Source organism: Mytilus galloprovincialis, chromosome 12 (genome assembly GCF_965363235.1).
Source record: "Mytilus galloprovincialis chromosome 12, xbMytGall1.hap1.1, whole genome shotgun sequence".
NCBI classification, from domain to species: domain Eukaryota; kingdom Metazoa; phylum Mollusca; class Bivalvia; order Mytilida; family Mytilidae; genus Mytilus; species Mytilus galloprovincialis.
Window position 1 is genome coordinate 1262303 of NC_134849.1, and position 20133 is coordinate 1282435.

Below are 20133 nucleotides of genomic sequence, written 5' to 3' on the forward strand. Positions count from 1 at the left end.
CTGACTACTTCAGGGTTAATTTCCCAATTTAATGTAGTAGATGTTGAAACAGTCAAAATAAAGTACTCACTTAATTTTATCTAAACATCCAAAATATGAAATGTTACTTTAAGACGAATATTCTACCTAAAAGTAAGACATAGGCATTACTCTTAAAGACCACTATTCTACTTAAATATCCAAAATTAGAACATTATAATAGCCATTACTTAGAAACTACTATTTCAACTAAACTCTTCAAATATAGAGCATAATATTACTTCAAAACCCTTATTCTAGCTAAACATCCAAAATACAGAGCATTTATAACTCCAGAACCACTATTCTAGCTGAATGTCCAAAATATAGAGTATTACTTATAGACAACTATTTTTCTAAGAATCTTAATTTTTGGTGCAGTATACTTAGCATTACTTCACCTTGTAAACATTCCAATTCTCCTACGTTCACACCCCTCGTAGATGTAGATGAAACTCTTCATGACTATTAAAAAGAAGGTGTGTTGTGTATATTACATACTCTTTCACTTCAAAAAGTACTGTGATATTAAAAAGTGCTTAATTTAGAAATTGGATCTCAAGCATAAGAAATCAGGATATTTACTTCTGTCTAAAAGAACCAAATGAACACTTAATTATTTTGTGAAGATAGTCTTAACATGGAGAGTTCATCAATAAGGCTGAAATAAAAACAAGAATGTGTCCAAAGTACACGGATGCCCCACCATCATTTTCCATCTTCAATGGATCATAACATTGGGTTAAAAATCTAATTTGGCATTAAAATTAGAAAGATCATACCATATGGAACATGTGTACTAAGTTTCAAGTTGATTGGACTTCAACTTCATCAAAAACTACCTTGACCAAAAACTTTAACCTAGAGCGGGACAGACGCACGAACGAACGGACGAATGAACAAACACACAGACCTGAGAAAACATAATGCCCACCTACTTTCGTAGGTGGGGCATAAAAATATGTGTATTTTTATTGCCTAATTGATGTTGTTTTAACTTTCTATTAAGCAGTATCAAAATTTTAAATAAAATAGAGAAAGGAACCTGGGAATTTGTCAAAAGACAACAACACTATTAGAGAGCAGAAAACAGCACAAGGTCACAAACAAATGTCCCCCCTTTATATGATAGTATGTTAATATTTGTTCTTTTCTGCTCCAATCCAACCATATAGTTGATAAATAATATTAACATTGCATGGTTCTTCTTATAAGTTCCTAACACAACAATGAAGATAATATGTCTAATATTGTTTTTTTTTAGATCCATCTCCATCATGGCGGGAATCAATAAGAATACAGATGGAGGAGGAGTTAGAACAGCGTGTGAGAGAGGCTCTCGAGACTCCGCCCCTAGAACGTGCTAAGAAGGCAGATCACAACAGACAAGATCGTAAATCTAGTCAGACTTTAAATGAACTTAATTCTCATATCGTGTTTGGATTAGCTGGTAGCAATCGTGATGTTTTAAAATCCAGAAAATGGCGAGCGTTACAGGCTAAGAGACAAGTTCAAAGGTTAATGAGAATGAATTATATCCAGCCTACTCCGCCTGTAGATTACGTATTCCAGGACGGTCTCTCACGGTCCAATCAGGCTGAGTTTCCTGGAGTCTTTGGTCTATCTAGTCTATCTGAAGGAGTGAAGGACTTAAGACAGAGCTTTGACAAGTATCCTTCACTAACACAGATACAGAGACAGTTTTATACTAAACATGGTTTTCTTGCCAATTTAAATGGACAAGGCAATAATTTTAGAAATGAGAATGGGAAATATAAGGACCGTTATGGAGTTGAACGGGACCAAGATGGACCATTCTGGCCTAGTGATTGTGGTCCATTGTTTGCAACACCACGATTCAAATGGTTTAATGATCTACCTCCAGAACCCCTGTTCTTCCATGTACACAGTAAGTACCATATCAGACCTAAACCCTGAGCCTCAAGAACCAACACAGTAAGTACCATATCAGACCTCAACCCTGAGCCTCAAGAATCAATGTTCTTCCATGTACACAGTACATACCATATCAGACCTCAACCCTGAGCCTCAAGAATCAATGTTCTTCCATGTACACAGTAAGTACCATATCAGACCTCAACCCTGAGCCTCATGAACCAATGTTCCTTCATGTACACAGTAGGTACTATATCAGACCTCAACCATGAGCCTCATGAAACATTGCTCTTTCATTGTACACAGTAAGTACCATATCAGACCTCAACCTTGTGCCTCTGAAAGCACTGTATTTTCAGGTTATCATTAAGTACCATATCAGACCTCAATACTTAGCTTCGAGAACCAATGATCTCACATTTTGACTATTCCATTTCTTCTGAGTGTATCTCCTGTTTTAGTGGTTTTAAGATGTGAAGTAAAGTGTCTTTTAAAGTTTCATTGATTAGTGTCCTTTGTCTGTCATTACATTTATATTTCATCAGTCTGTGAAGCAACATGATACACCAGGTCTGTGAAGGGATATGATACACCAGGTCTGTGAAGGGATATGATACACCTGAGGTCTGTGAAGCGATATGATACACCAGGTCTGTGAAGCGACTTGATACACCAGGTCTGTGAAGCCATACGATACACCAGGAATAATGTTTTTATATTGATTGTCAATGATTTCTATAAATCTTAGTTCTTTAAACTGAAGACAAGTTCTAAAGTTGTAATGTCAGACACAAAACAGTTTCCTCGGTCACATTGGATTTATGTAGCCAAACTAAGTGATAATATTTTGTTGGGTTAGAACTCCGCCAGGTCAGGAAGAATATAAAAGAAAGTATTGCATATTACACACAAAATAGTTGATATGCATACATGTAGCTGTAAAGTACTTGGGTAAAAGCCAGGCTTAAGTTTTTTTTAACTTGGAATGACTGTCACTTCATTAACATCAGACAGAATGGCTATAAGTGCCTGAAATTTTGAACCATGAATTAGTGGCTTGATAATTAACAAGTACATGATTGGAGTAATGTAATAAAAGTAGGTAAGTAATGGTATCAGTCTTGTATTTCAACACCAGTTGTGAAATAAAAACAGTCCATTTTTTCTGGATTCAATTTTTTATTTCTGATTGAATAAAAGTTTATGCTGGATTGAAACATATATTAAGATTAAAACAAAACATTGCATTTTTTTTGAGACATCTTACAAGGAAAGTGAAATGATATCATGTTTACTGGAAGTGGTGTGGCCTAGGAAAAACATCAAACAGAAAGTAGAAAAAAGTTGTACGACTGCAGGGTTTCATAACTGTTTATTTTGTAATTAATAATATTCCTAGCTAAACTGTGTATGTTTAAAATTGTGAACTCATTTTATGCTGAAAAATTATATAAATATATAGTTAAGGAACATGATATTTAGCTAAAAAGTTTGCATTCAAAACGAATTGTATTCCCTTTACGCTCCAACCTGGATTAGTCATTGATGATAATAAGAGTTCTCACTGGGGTAATGCAGCAAAGTTCAGACAAACAATGAAAACTAGAGTTATCTTTCCTGTTTTATAAATCAGGTATATGGGAGATAACTCTAGTGACTTTCTGTGTTTTGCTGACCCTATGTGATATAGAAAATGATTTTCTGTTATATTTTTGAAGTTATTTTGATATAGATCAATACAATAGTACATTACCTTGTTTTGTAATACACATGTTTAAATGGTATTATAATTGAATAAACTACATTGAGAATGAATCAAGACAGTTTCTGCACAACTATTGGTGTTTATATTTTTTGTGAGGATTTAAAATTATGTTCAGAATCTCTTATTCATTTAGGTCTCAACATTTGCTCCCTTTAAATTCACTAAAATGATTAAATTTTTTTTCCCTAACCACACCCCTCCAAAAAAATCACAAGAATTTGTATTCCATGATGATCAATGATTTCTTCCTATAAAAAACCTGTTTAATCGTGCAAGTGTATGTAATCTATACTTCTGTAGATTCTACAACAGTACAAACAACTCAATGTTAAAAGTAAACAACTTTTAAAAACCAAGTAGTTTAAAAAGTAAGAAACAAAAGTTCCCAGAACTCAGCTAAAACAATTTCCCAGTATTTTAAACACTATATATGTAGGACTCTAAAGTGCGGTGGTACTCTAAAGTGCGATGGTCACGCTAAAATGCGATGGTCTACGCTAAAGTACGATGGTGTCTCTCGCTAAAGTGCGATGATACACACCCCTTACAGTGGTCATTGTAAAAAAATAACAAATAAAAAATTTGATTATTGTCGGAATATTTAACATAATTTACGCATGAACACATGCACATTTATTTAACCTACGTTACTTTTCAATGAAAGCGACAATATTATAACGGGGACCGCAAAGTAAACTGCAACATAAATAATAATTTTAATGTATCCGTTCGCTTCCAATAAAACAGGATACAGGATAGTTATGCAAATACAATTTTGTATCTAAATAGTAAAATGGTTGACTGCTGCGCAGGATACAAGTTCATCTTACATTTGCTTCAGACGACAAAGAACGGTTAGGTGAAATTAATTAAGTCATTGACATAACATATGGTTTAAAGGTTGTTAAATACTTGTAATTTATCTTGAGGTGTGTTCATTTTTAGCTCACCTGGCCCGAAGGGCCAAGTGAGCTTTTCCCATCACTTTGCGTCCGGCGTCCGTCGTCCTGCGTCCGTCGTCGTCCGTCGTCGTCCTGCGTCCGTCGTCGTTAACTTTTACAAAAATCTTCTCCTCTGAAACTACTAAGCCAAATTTAATCAAACTTGGCCACAATCATCATTGGGGTATCTAGTTTAAAAAATGTGTCCGGTGACCCCGCCAACCAACCAAGATGGCCGCCATGGCTAAAAATAGAACATAGGGGTAAAATGCAGTTTTTGGCTTATAACTCAAAAACCAAAGCATTTAGAGCAAATCTGACATGGGGTAAAATTGTTTATCAGGTCAAGATCTATCTGCCCAGAAATTTTCAGATGAATCGGACAACCCGTTGATGGGTTGCTGCCCCTGAATTGGTAATTTTATGGAAATTTTGCTGTTTTTGGTTATTATCTTGAATATTATTATAGATAGAGATAAACTGTAAACAGCAATAATGTTCAGCAAAGTAAGATTTACAAATAAGTCAACATGACCGAAATGGTCAGTTGACCCCTTAAGGAGTTATTGCCCTTTATAGTCAATTTTTAACCATTTTTCGTAAATCTTAGTAATCTTTTACAAAAATCTTCTCCTCTGAAACTACTGGGCTAAATTAATCCAAACTTGGCCACAATCATCTTTGGGGTATGTAGTTCAAAAAATGTGTCCGGTGACCCGGCCATCCAACAAAGATGGCTGCCACGGCTAAATATAGGACATAGGGGTAAAATGCAGTTTTTGGCTTATAACTCAAAAATCAAAGCATTTAGAGCAAATCTGACATGGGGTAAAATTGTTTATCAGGTCAAGATCTATCTGCCCAGAAATTTTCAGATGAATCGAACAACCCGTTGATGGGTTGCTGCCCCTGAATTGGTAATTTTATGGAAATTTTGCTGTTTTTGGTTATTATCTTGAATATTATTATAGATAGAGATAAACTGTAAACAGCAATAATGTTCAGCAAAGTTAGATTTACAAATAAGTCAACATGACCGAAATGGTCAGTTGACCCCTTAAGGAGTTATTGCCCTTTATAGTCAATTTTTAACCATTTTTCGTAAATCTTAGTGATCTTTTACAAAAATCTTCTCCTCTGAAACTACTGGGCTAAATTAATCCAAACTTGGCCACAATCATCTTTGGGGTATGTAGTTTAAAAAATGTGTCCGGTGACCCGGCCATCCAACCAAGATGGCTGCCATGGCTAAATATAGGACATAGGGGTAAAATGCAGTTTTTGGCTTATAACTCAAAAATCAAAGCATTTAGAGCAAATCTGACGGAGTGAAATTGTTAATCATGTCAAGATCTATCTGCCCTGAAATTTTCAGATGGATCCGACAACCGGTTGTTGGGTTGCTGCCCCATAATTGGTAATTTTAAGAAAATTTTGACGTTTTTTGTTATTATCTTGAATATTATTATAGATAGAGATAAACTGTAAACAGCAATAATGTACAGCAAAGTAAGACCTAAAGATAAGTCAAACATGACAAAAATGGTCAGTTGACCCCCTAAGGAGTTATTGTCCTTTATAGTCAATTTTTAACAATTTTCATAAAATTTGTAAATTTTTACTAACATTTTCCACTGAAACTACTGGGCCAAGATCATTATAGATAGAGATAATTGTAAGGAGCAAGAATGTTCAGTAAAGTAAGATGTACAAACACATCACCATCACCTAAACACAATTTTGTCATGAATCCATCTGCTTCCTTTGTTTAATATTCACATATACCAAGGTGAGCGACACAGGCTCTTTAGAGCCTCTAGTTAGTTTGTATAAACGACTGTTAACGTCATTATCAAACTATGTTTCTTATGTCTATACTTTCGCGGACCATCACACTTTAGCTTATGGGGGCATCGCACTTTAGCCTATACCATCGCACTTTAGCGTGACTATCGTACTTTAGCGTCCCCATCACACTTTAGAGTCCTACATATATACTGATGCAGCCAGCTAAGAATAAGATGTCTTTTATTTAACAACAGCAGGATTTTTTGTTCAAAGAATTTAGAATTATTGAAAAATTAAGCCCATCATGGTTATGAGTGAGCCCAACTCTTAATTTGTGAAGAAATAGTGTCCTTTATAATTTTGATACTTGAACACAGTGAGACATGATAACATTTACATTGTCTGACTTAAGGTCATTGGTGGGTCCTACACTATATGCATAAACCTGTGTAACATTCTTATGTTGGACCCATAAGGCATGAGGACATCTGCCTCTAAAATTCCTGAATGGTAATTTAATACTATAAGTGCAGAAATCATTCTTCATTATAGCTTTTTCTGTAAGCCATGTGGATATATATAACTGGTTAAACCGTATGTGCAGAAATGTTTGTAACTTTCTTCATGATGTTAGTGTCTTAATGTCTTAAGGTAAGGTGACATCTACACTGTCTCTGTCCCTGAGTTAGTCAAATATGTAGAAATCTTGATCATTTTCTTCATACAAAAAATTGTTCACCAGGTACCAATTAAGGCAGCAGATAGGATTCTATATCATGTCTGTTAACTGGACCTTAAGATAGAAATCTTTAACTCTCCTCATAATTTTGATGATTTAATGCATGAGAACATCTGGATGGTCTACCTATATATATATAACTGTTAATTTCTGTGTCATTTGGTCTCTTGTGGAAAGTTTCTCATTGGCATTCATACCACATCTTCTTTTTATACAAACCATATTGGTAGAAATCTAGACAATTTTCTACATAATGTTGAGACCGTAAGACATGAGGACATTCACAATGTCTCCTCTGGCAGGCAACCTTTACATGATTGCTTATAAAACAGAATATTTACAAGTAATTTGAAAAAAGAAGGTGCCCTCATAGTCAGAACTGTTCATATTTGTATAGATTCTAGGTGGCCTGAGTCTTCCTAAATTAAATTCTACAACCACAGACAGTTAGGTGACAAAAAGTTATTCATGTTAATTTAGAACAATTTATTAAGGTTATAATATATATTTTTTAGAGTTTTTTTTAAAACTTATTATGACAACCTTGCATATATATATTGTCTTTGTCAAGCTTAGATAACCAAACTACCTTTATTTTATAATAGGCCTAAAAAAGAAACATTGTGACCTAGTCAGTGCATTTTTTGGTATAATTAAACTAATTTGGATAAATAGAGTGGAAAAGAACAAAAGATTATTGTTGTAAAGTGGTATTGTTATAGTACCATGCAATGCATGTGTAGACCATTGAGTTAATGAACCATAGACAGACACAAACAATAGATATATCTTATATTAGATCTATTGTAATTACATATACCAAGGTCTTTAAAATACTCTCTCTGTCACATGTTGTATTCTGACTTGAAAGATAAGAATAGTTTTGTATAAAAGTGACGAGAGAATAAGACCTGTATCAGGCAGTGTCTAGCAGTATGCACTTAGTATTAAGTACTCATTAATTAGTTTATGTACAAAAGACGTAAGTCCTGTCATGGTGGTGTTACTCCTGAAAGGAGGAATATAAAAGTGACATATAAGACTACCACAGGCATTGTCATGACTGTGTAGAAGATGACTTGTTATGGGTTAGTTGAGGAATTTGTACAAATTGCATGTGTAAAACTTTTCATTATGATATTATCATTGGTAACAAAAAAGTGGTTATACGTAGACCCACTGAGTAAACCTGAGATTGATAGAATTTTTAAAACTTTACAGAAATGTTGTTATTAGAATTGCCCTATGTACATGATATACTGCAGGGTAAACACCAATGTGCTGAGCAGTGGCGGGTTTTTATAAGAAGGTGCCCACTGACTGCCCTAAGGAGGGGGAAGGGGCTTCCAGTTATGCTTCAGAGATTCCCTATATTAATCAACCAAATTTTTCAAACTGGATCCATCTATGGCTAGTGCTCATATGAAACAAATACTATACAATAATATTTTCATTGTTCCCGGCCCCCTTAAATACACTATTGGGTCCACCCATTTTTTGACAGATTTACTTGCCATTGTTTATATGAAATACAATGGGAGTGATTTTACTGACAAGTTCAAGGAGCCTTTTCTTTTGTTCTGATTCTTTGGTCTATTAATTTGTTAATAATAATAGATTATATAAGAATGTTACAATGCCTAGCTGTCCTTGATAACACCTTCAAAGCAGTGTAAGAATGTCATATGGATACAATTAATTTTGGTTTGGGATATCATTGCTCTATTGGTTAAATTTGATGTGGCAAAAGTATTAAAAATTTGGTATTTGTTGCTTCTCAACTTAGTTAACAACATTTTGAGGAATAACAGCAAAGACTGAGTGTTTGGATCCGAGTCAGAAATAATGGATCCCGATAAGGTCAAGTATCTTCCTGTTACCTTGAGAACTAGCATGTTACAAAAATCCTGCTCAGCATGTCAGTCTACAAATATAAAAAAGAAGATGTGATATGATTGCCAATGAGACAACTCTCAACAAGAGACCAAAATGACACAAAAGTTAACAACAACAGGTCACCGTACGGCCTTCAAACATGAGCAATTTAAGCACATACCGGCCCGCAAAGTCAGCTTTAAAAGTCCCCGAAATGACAATGTAAAACAATTCAAACGAGATAATTAATAGCCTCATTTACAGTACATAAAAAAAAAAAATGAACGAAAAACAAATATGTAACACATAAACAAACGACAACCACTGAATTACAGGCTCCTGATAAAGCAGGGATATGCATGTATACACTTACATGTTCTTGTCCTGAATATGAATATGAATATTGATTTGAAATTGAAAGTTAAGCAGCCATCAATCAACATCATCATCATCACATGACTGTCATGTGCATCTTCTTGAAATATTTTCCCCAATAATGAGGGAGGATCTGGGAAGTTTTGTGGGCTTGATCAAATGTATTTTTACGTGTGCATCGATCTTCTTGATATATTTTTCCCAATTATGTGGGAAGATTTGGGAAATTTGTGGGCTTGATCAAAGATCAAATGTATATATTTAACTAAATGTCAATCATAAAAACTGAAAAATCTTAAAGATCACATCATGTGAAAACTCAATTATAAAAACTTTAGCTACAAAAGTTTGTATGTATTAAAATGAAACGAGGTGAAGATTTTAATGGTAATTTTAATTGAATTTTACTGAGTGCTTTAAACTTCTTTGATGGTTGATATATTGTTAGTTAATTGAAATCAACATAACATTTTAGGTGCATATACAATCTTTATGTTACAACTTAACAAACTTTTGTCAAAAGAAAACGTAACTGGAAAACAGCGATGACAAATCACAGGGTTAGAAATCAGTTCTTTATGTAATTTAAAACATCTTATTCCAGAAATGAAAGAGTTGTCAAGGAATAGAAGTTCCTTCATAATATAAGTTCCAAAAGGAAGAATTATTCTGGAATATTATTTCCACAGGAATAAATATTACAGTATATGTTCCTAACGGAATAAATGGTATAGAATATTTATTCCAACAGGAATAGGTATTATGACACTATTTATAACAAAGTTTCCAGTGGAACTTCTGTTAGGCGGAACAAATATACGTTGACAGAGTGTTACAGGATCTTAATCAGTTTTGAACATTACATATTGGTGTTTGTTTGTTTATTCTACATTTGCTAGATGTACAGAAGGAGAGATGAGATCTCACAGAACAAGTTTGTGTCTGTCTAAAGTCTGAAGCCTATTGTCTTTGTTAATCTTGTATGTTTTTTAAAATTTAGTTCATTTAAATGTTTCGAAGTTTAAGTGTGACATCTATTTTCACTGAACTTATTTAAATACACTTTATTTAGGGGCAGACAGAAACCTGCCTCCAGGTGCCTTATTTTCTCTCTATGAAGCCCCATTGGTGTCCTATGGCTGTTTTCTGCATTTTGGTTTGGTAGTTTTCTTTTTGACACAATCCTCATTCCTTATCAATTTAATCATTGGGACTTAAACCTCTGCTTTAGGAAATGGTGAAACAAACTTGTTAAAATTCTTTGAAACAACACCATATTACATTGGATAAAAGGATTTGCTGGTCGTCAAAGTATCAGCCTAATTGGCTGTCATCAGAAAATAATACAAAGATCAAGATTATACAAGTTGAAAGTGTTTATATTGGAAAATATTCAATAATTTTCATAAAAGTTTTAATAAATTTCTTTATGTGAGATTTAAAACTTAACTTGTATATTTGGTAGCAGATAGTGTCACTCTATAAAGTAATCATGGATGATTGTTATAATTCGGAATAATAATTAAGTTTTTCTAAAATTGTTTTTTTTCATTGATATCTTTTGTGCTGTCAATTTGTAATCTGAGTGACATAGAGACAAGTGCTAAAACTAACACAAGGTTTGACATTATCATTATATTAATAAAAAGTTTGAAAGGGGGCACACATAATGTACATGTCATACAGAAGTAATTGTGGTTGTTTACTGACTTACCTTAACTGTGCAAGGGCTGTATTATCAAGTCAAGGTCGTTAAAAACTTCCATTTGTTGGGGTTGGGGCTGGACACAATACATGTCATTATTAAAAAAGTGATTGGGGTTTTCAAAAATTTTGTTTTGCTTCCATGATGATTATAAGAATGAAAAAACAAAAAGGTTCATGCAAAATCCACACAGACATTATTTGATATTATTTAGGACAACATATGGTGCACAATTAACAAAACATCTATTTATCTTTATCTTATTCAAAATGTGATCACAAAATTCTGTCCAAACATTCTCTTCAGCATGCATATCATACGTCTATTCAAGTTTTTGCTAAATTCCCAGCTTAGATGGATGCTGCTGCAATATTCATAATGGAAATACTTCTCAATCATCTTATAATATAGAGAAAAGAAAATGTTTATCTTCAACTTTTATGCATCATTATAAATGAGTTGTTTGGGAAATTCTTTATTAAGAATATGAGACTCAGACTCATGGTTATAAGTCAATATTGGTATGTTTATACCTATTTACATGATTTAGTTACCTGCAATCTCTGATGTCTGCCCAGAACTTCACCAATTTAATAGTCAATGTTATTTCAATTGTGACCTATATTTTCTAATGGAACTTAGATATGTTTTATTCATGTTCATTCATTTGTTTTAATTTTGATTCTTTAATCTGTTCATTATACTTACAGTTGTAGTTTTGATGTCATAATATGACGGTTGTTTACAAAATATCAAAACTATGTTTTTATCAGGGATTTAATAGTCTGACAATAGTCTGACCACTGTTTACCTATGTTTTATCTCTGATGTCATAATCTGACCATTGCTTTCCGAAGACCACAAAAAATATTGTTTGTCTGATGTCTTATTTGACTAAATTTAATCAAAGGACAACGTTTACATTTTAATCTAATTAAATTACAGTAAACAAGACTTTTAGGAATTTCGGTCCTCAATGCTCTTCAACTTCGTACTTTATTTGGCCTTTTTAACTTTTTTTAGATTCGAGCGTCACTGATGAGTCTTTTGTAGACGAAACCCGCGTCCGGCGTATATACAAAATTTAGTCCTGGTATCTGTGATGAGTTTATTAACCTATTTTCTAATTAGTGAAGAAAAAACACTAAAGATGAACAAAACTGTGAGTGAATTTAGTAAATGTTTTCATATAGACTTTCCTTTCTACAGATAATGAAAATATTGGTGCATGTATTGGTAAACACTGACTGGACGTTAAGTTCTCAACCTTAACAAACCTTAAAAGTTTGTAATTCTGGACCACCTGCCTCTCCCTTTTTCATATTTCTTAAAGAACAACATTTTATTTGTGAATACATCAACTAACATGTTCATCCAATAGGTCTTACTTTGGGTTCATCATTATTTGTTGCCATGGATACCAATTTTTGTGTTTTTCGTGGGTAAAGATGAACCACAAAATTAAATGTTCCAGGAATAACAAATTTTCAATAGGCAGACTTTGACTTAACTACGAAATTAAATATCCATGAACATGTAAGTTTTCCTTTATCGAAGAAAATTATAAGGTATCCACAAAAATAAATGAATCCACAGTACTCAAAATCAAATGAAATTAATGGGGGATGTCCTGTTTTATTCAGAATTCTTTCATAAGATATATTGTATTGTTGCAACTAATATAAGTTCCATTAGATTTTATATAGTTACAAATTTTTGTAGTACAATTTTATATAATGACCAATTTTAGTTGAAGATTTTTATATACCGTAGCAACCAAAATTCTGAGAAGATTTTAATTTAATGACCAATTTTCATAGTACATTTTTATATACACCCATTTAGAAAAAGATTTTACTTGAGACCGTTATGTTTTGAAGAAGGGGATTAAAATTGATAACAAACTAAAACAATGATCAGTATATTTGGACATTAGTTTGATTGTGATAAATTACCTTACATAAAACATTAGTATATTCCATTTTCAAATCTGACTTTTTTTAAATTTATTCATTGTATCAGGAGGGAGACTTTTGTAAGCCATTTAGAGGCAAAAAAAATAAGTCTTAAAAATCAGATGAATGATTAATTAAGAGTATATTTGGTCAGAATTTTATCCTCAAGAAAAATAATTTAAACAAATTTTTTGCAATTTTTTTTTTTAATGAATTTGTATAATGTATTTTTAGGGGGGAGTTTTTGTAACTCTTTACGATTATATTTTGTCTTCCCCAATTGTACGTCCAGTTTAGGTATAATTACCTTGTTGATTACATAGAGATAATATTTACACAGCGATTCCCTATTGTGTACCGCCACTTCGATCCCTTTCACTCTGTTATCGACAAAATGTTTTACCAATATTTATCTCCTCATAATATAACAAGAGACCGCTTAACAAAACTGACAGGAGAAATACCGTGTGATAAGGGACTATTGAATTGGTAAGGTGGAAGAAACTTTCTACTTTTAAAATACCAATTGCAAACTCGTTATTAATTTGAAAAACTTTTTTAGTTTCTGTTGACGGCGGTATATTATATAGTAGAGGAAAATACCAAACTCGTTATTAATTTGAAAGACTTTTTAGATTCTGTTGACGAAAGTATATATTATATAGTAGAGGAATTATTTAATACCTAACTCTATATTAATTTGAAATACTTTTGAAAATTAGATTGTTGACAGAGGTATATTATATAGTGGAGAAGTTATTTGATAGATTTGTGGAAGTTTAATTTTATATTGATATTAAAGGCTATCGTTGTGGAATAATAATTTGTAAGATTTCATGGATTAGTTTCTATGGATAATATAAGATACTGTAGGTTATTGTAATAGATAGTGGAAGTTTATTATTGAAAGTTGACATACTGCTTAATAAGCTTGCAAGTTTCTATAGACTAGTCATAAGACCAGCTAGTTGGTTGCTATAGAAATATATAGTCCAGCTTGTGAGTAACTGTAGAAAAATGGATAGTCCAACTAAGTGTGTGTTTCTATAGACAAGTGGATAGTACAGCTAAGCGTTAGTTGCTGTTAACAAGTGGATAGTCCAACTTTTAAGTTACTGTAGAAAAGTAGATAGTCCAGCGGATAATAAAAGTCTTATTTGACATGTGTGGCGTACAACAGATCTAAGTGATCCCGGAGTTTAAAAGACCAGTACAAATTCAACATGTATAAAACCTATCAACGATTCGCTTCATTAGTAACTTGTAATAAATGTAAAAGTTGGGAACTTTAAATTAAGAAATAAGAAAGTGTTTAATAGTGGGGAAAGTGTAAAGAATTGAATACATTTTTGAACCTCGAAGAATTACAATTTTTAATTTGATATTTTGAATGTCCAGGATAATATTTACACTAAGGAATTATCATTTAATGTGATGGATGTAAAAGTTTGATACATAAAAACCAGAAAGGTAGGTCTTGTATTTATTTCTCGTCAGTTAATGTATTCATAAAACAAGAAAAGTGCATAAATTCTAAACATTTGAACAATCAAAGATTAAGGATTTCTTGGTTTTAGTAAAAAAAAAAAAAAAAAAAACATTTCACAAGAAAAAAGTACTAGTTCTAAACAAAACAATCAAAGATTAAAAAAGTTAGTTAATTACACATTTTATTTATCTATAATGAAATATTTATAATTTCAAAATAAACAGATTTTCTTTCAATAGTTCATACTTTATCTTCTAAAGTAATATATGTATCCTAACATAAGCCTGTCCAATTTGTTTAATTTTATTTGACATACTCTGTTATTTTTCAAATGTAAAGTTTCATGAATAAAATAACCAAAGTATAATGCAGAGTATACTTTAAAAAAGTTCTAATCAGAGATCATACCAATCAAAAAGGCAAAAATAGAAATCTGAATTGACAAAGCCTCTGAGACTTAAACCCCTCCCCCATATGTTTGCAAAATGCACTGCTTTACAGGCTTATGATAGGATACAATGATTGTGTGTAATTACTGACTTTGATATTTTAGTCTCAAGTTATGTACAGTATAACATTGAAGGCTCTAGATTGTCTATCTTAGAGAGTTGTCTCCCTGTGGTATTTTAGTGGATCCAGATTGTCTATCTTGGAGAGTTATCTCCCTGTGATATTTAAGTGGATCCAGATTGTCTATCTTGGAGAGTTATCTCCCTGTGATATTTAAGTGGATCCAGATTGTCTATCTTGGAGAGTTATCTCCCTGTGGTATTTTAGTGGATCCAGATTGTCTGTCTTGGAGAGTTATCTCCCTGAGGTATTTAAGTGGATCCAGATTGTCTATCTTAGAGAGTTATCTCCCTGTGGTATTTTAGTGGATCCAGATTGTCTATCTTGGAGAGTTATCTCCCTTCACTGCTAACTTGGATAAAATCTAAAACAAGAAATGAGGATGAGAAGGATATTTAGTGGATAGTTGGTCATTGTTGATCAAAACTAAAAATGGACAGACACTGAAAGTAAATGATAATTGTTTGGTCTTTTAACTTTTTGGATTCAATTGATGAGTCTTTTGTAAATGAAACAAGTATCTGGTATCCCGACATAACAATAAGTAAGCTAGGCACTGGTACTGTTGAAGAGTTTATAATACGATTTATATACTTTATGTATATATCCATAAATATTTATTTTTTACTCAATCCATGAAAAATTAATAAATCCATAGATGTATCATCATACAGGTTTGCTCATTGTTGAAGATTCTACAGTTACCTGATGGGTTTTACAGCCTGTCATTGAGTGATAGTTCGTCTCCTTGGCAGCTGAATCATACCCCATCTTTTTTAAACAGTCATGTAACTTATGTAAATTAATTGGTCCTTAAATGTTCATTTAACTTTCAATTAATACCAACCTGAAAGTTTTAGACAATAGTCCTGATGTACCACTCCTACATATTAATGGCATCAATTCTTAAACCTGATACATTGTAAATCACTGCATCATTAAATGCATATTGATATCAAAAGTCAATGAATTTATTTTTGATGATATATTTCCCCATCATGAAACAATGATGTAACTGCATCGTTTGTCAAGGTTTGAGATCAAGGGCAAGTAATTCTTGATATCAAATTCAGATAATTTTATCAATAACGTTATTGCAACAGTATGACGTGGGTCATTTGCAACTGTCAAAAATTATCTCAATGCAATTCATATTGGCAAAATTAATATTCATATAAAAATATTGGAGTCAAATTAATTTTGATTACTAATTGTAAATTATGCCAAATGATGTATGACTTGTGTTTTAGTCCAGTTTTGTTATTTTGAACACGTCTGTTTTATTGGAGATTGGTGATTTAGATGAACTCAGCACTTTTTATTCCTTTATGATAAAGATGTAACCTTGAAAAGTTACAAAAGTTAACCAAACAGTTGTATATACTACTAAAATGACTTTTGTTTCATCGGTAGGAAGATTTAACCAAACAGTCAGAAACTCTATTACTTCTATTAGATTATGACTTTTGTAACATATAATATTATAGATTGAAATAAAACGGTCAGTTGTAATCCCTGGGAGAACAGCTAAATTCTTTGCGATATGATGATTGTTGTTACAAAGTGGTTTAAGTTAAGTCTAACTTATGTATCTCTAGCCTGTCAGATAAGTTGAATGTGGCAGCAGGGCTCCTACTCAGATCTTAACGGATTCAGATTGTCAGTTTTCATGGTTGAGACTCACAGATTCTGGCAACTTTGGTTTCCTCCATCAACTAAAACTGACTGCCAGAAAATAGTGTGAAAATGACATTTAACACCTATCAATCAATCGTGTTGCATTAGAAGGTAGATTTAACAGTTTGACACCCCCCGTAACCCCGGCCCCACCCCTCATCCTCAGAACAACTCAACTGTTGTGTAACAATAGATTAGGTCCCCTACTGACAGTTTTTTCAATGGTGTTAATTATCATTTGCCAAAAAATAAACAAAATATATAGTGTTGAAAGTGTTAATATGATTGAATTGATTATAAGTTTAAAGTTTGTTTGAACAAGGTTAGGTGTTTTTTTTCCCTTTTTGTGTCAGGCATTGAATGGGACCATGAAGATTTGAAATTGAGCAGTTTTCCTGTTGATACAACCTATATATCTATCTGCACTATAATTTACGATCTGTAATGTATGTACATGTTTGTTGATTTTATGATGATCATTCTGTAATGCATGAAGATATATTTGTACAACCTAATGTTTGTTGTTGGCACTCTAATTATAATTCTGTAATGATTGCATATATTTGTTGAAAGTATGATCATTATTCTGCAGATATATTTGTACTATAATTATAATTCTGTTATGATTACATATATGTTTGTACAGGACGCCCACTTCTATTTTTGGCTGCTGTTTCAATGGATATTTCTGCTTTATTACTTAAAAGTAAAAAGATCATGTAACTAAACATTAAATAAGAAATGTTGCTACTTTATTTAAATCATAATGAATATTTGAATTGAGGTTTACATTGTTGAATTAATTATATATTCCCTTCACAATTGAAGTTAGAGTATATATCAGATTTTGAAAACACGGTATAATTGAATACTGCATTAAGTTTGGTTACAATATAAGATTTTGCTAACATTGTAATTGTACCAATGGTTACAATAAAAACCTTCAGTTAGAATAAAAACCTTCAGAGAAGAAAATTAAAACCTTTGTAGAAGTTCTATATTAAACTATTAAAAGCGCAAAAAACATTCGTGATATAAATTCTTAATTGAAAAAATTATCTTACAAGAAGTTCTAAATATAATCTTAATAGAATAAAATTATGTCTAAACTAACTCTATTTAAATATCTGGTTAAAATTTAATGAAGCTCTAAATAAAGTATGTAAAGAAAGTAAATTAAACAGTCAAAACAGCTCCTCATAAAATCTGAATAGATTAAGCACAACTGACGCATTGTATTAAAGATCTATTAAGAATAAATTCAGATCCAGTTTTAGAAGCTCTATGTAAGATCTAGTTAAAGAGTAAGAAACTGTTTTAATGAATAGAGGCTCTATGTAAGATCTAGTTAAAAAATAAGAAACTGCTTTAATGAATAGAAGCTCTATGTAAGTTCTAGTTAAAGAATAAGAAACTGTTTTAATGAATAGAAGCTCTATGTAAGATCTAGTTAAAGAATAAGAAACTGTTTTAATGAATAGAAGCTCTATGTAAGATCTAGTTAAAGAATAAGAAACTGTTTTAATGAATAGAAGCTCTTTTAGATATTTGATTACTTAGAAACCAATTGGAGATGCTCAGGATCTTTTTGATATCTTATTATAATGAGAACGGATCTGAGAAGCTCATTTTGATATCATAGAAATTCTAAATCATCATTTACAGATAAAATTATGTTCTAAGATTGAGACATAACCTCTTTAAATTTTTACTCTTTTGATGATATTAAAATCAAATAAAACAGGAATATAAAGAGTAACTTGTATGACCTATAATAATCTCCAACATTTTTATTACCAAACTTTCCCAAAAATTCAATTATAATCATAAACATTTGATTCTTTCACATCAATTTATATTTGATCAAAAATGAAAGAAAATTTTAATATTAAAATGAAAATTGAGATAATTTATGACGGGTAATTTATAAAACTTGTAACAAAAATAAAATAATGTTGTAATAAAGTCTAATGATTTATGATGGTCAATTACAGTTTTAAAGGTTTCATTTAAATTTGTTAGATTATGTGATCAGAATGATATCTGATTTTAAAAGTTCCAATAAAGAAATATTTTATGATAACAGAAATAATTATTGGACCCACACATGTTGATCATTTGATGTTCAGGAGTTGTGGTTTGTTGATGAGTGTTTCTCTTTTCTCATCTTTTATATATAGATAAGACCATTGCGGTTTTCCAGTTTGAATGGTTTTACACTTGGAATTTTTTGGGCCCTTTATAAGCTTGCTTAGGTGTGAACCACTTAGACTCTGTGTTGAAGACTGTACTTTGACCTGTAATGTTACAGACCCATCAGTGGCCTTGGGCTGTCTCCTTTGTTTCTTTTACACATTTCCCATGTCCATTCTCAATTTAATAGCTTTCATCTTCAATGTAATTTGGTCTGATGGAGTAGTCACTAATGTAGTTATTTGGTAATATACCACATCTTCTTTTTATATTTCTAAGTGCATGATGTAAACAGCATCACCCATTAACCATGCAGGCTCAGATCAAGAAAACCATAAAAGGTTCACATTCCCATTTGAATTAATAAGTTTTACACTAGTCATTTTGAGGCCCTTTATAGTTGGCTGTTTGGTGTGTCAGCTGAGGCTCTGTGTTGAAGACTGTACTTAATTTGATCTATAATGGTTTACTTTTATAAACTGTGACTTGGATGGAGAGTTGTCTCATTCCAGGCACTCATACCACATCTTCCTATATCTACTGACAACAGATATTGATCTTTTTTTACATTTTTGGAACACAACATGTAAACAATTTGTAGGTCTAAGGTACCTACAACAATTGCTTTCATTTATAGTCCTTGAGATCTGAAGTCCAGTGAGACGTAACCTTCTGATATTCAGAAAGTACCTGACTTTGAAAAACTGCTGGATTGAGATAAAGAGTATTAACAAAAACGCTGAATTTCACAGGAAATTAAAATAAGGGGGAACCATAAAACCTGACAAAGTCAAATGGTCAACTATAACGGCACCTGAACAAAGCACATAGAAAACATAACATTCCTAACTTAGACATACTATTCTTTTGCTGTATTCTTGTTTTGACTTAATTCCTTATCAAAGTTAAAAAGAAAAAAGTAACAGTTTGGTTGAATGTAACTACATAAATATAAAATATTTGTTGGATATTTATCAAGTTATCAATATGAGAATTGTAATACTTTTGACATATTAAATAAATATAAATGTAGGCTAAAATTGAGAATGGGAATGGGAAATGTGTCAAAAAGACAACGTTACCCCTCTAAAGAGCAGAATACAGTCACACACGTGTACATACAGATCTATTTTAGACTTGAACTAGT

At 32.0% G+C, this 20133-nt stretch overlaps 1 protein-coding gene across 5 annotated transcripts in view; it reads left to right on the forward strand.

The window, feature by feature from the left end:
• LOC143053849 (uncharacterized) overlaps positions 1-20133 on the forward strand; it is a 147975-nt gene that overhangs the window by 59471 nt on the left and 68371 nt on the right. For 4 of the 5 annotated variants that reach the window (XM_076226634.1, XM_076226635.1, XM_076226632.1 and 1 more), the window contains exon 6: positions 1283-1927. In XM_076226634.1, coding sequence (XP_076082749.1) covers positions 1283-1927 — 645 coding nt within the window. Of the gene's footprint in view, positions 1-1282; positions 1928-13516; positions 14528-20133 lie in introns of those variants that run through there. The other variant, XM_076226636.1, reaches the window with a different exon arrangement.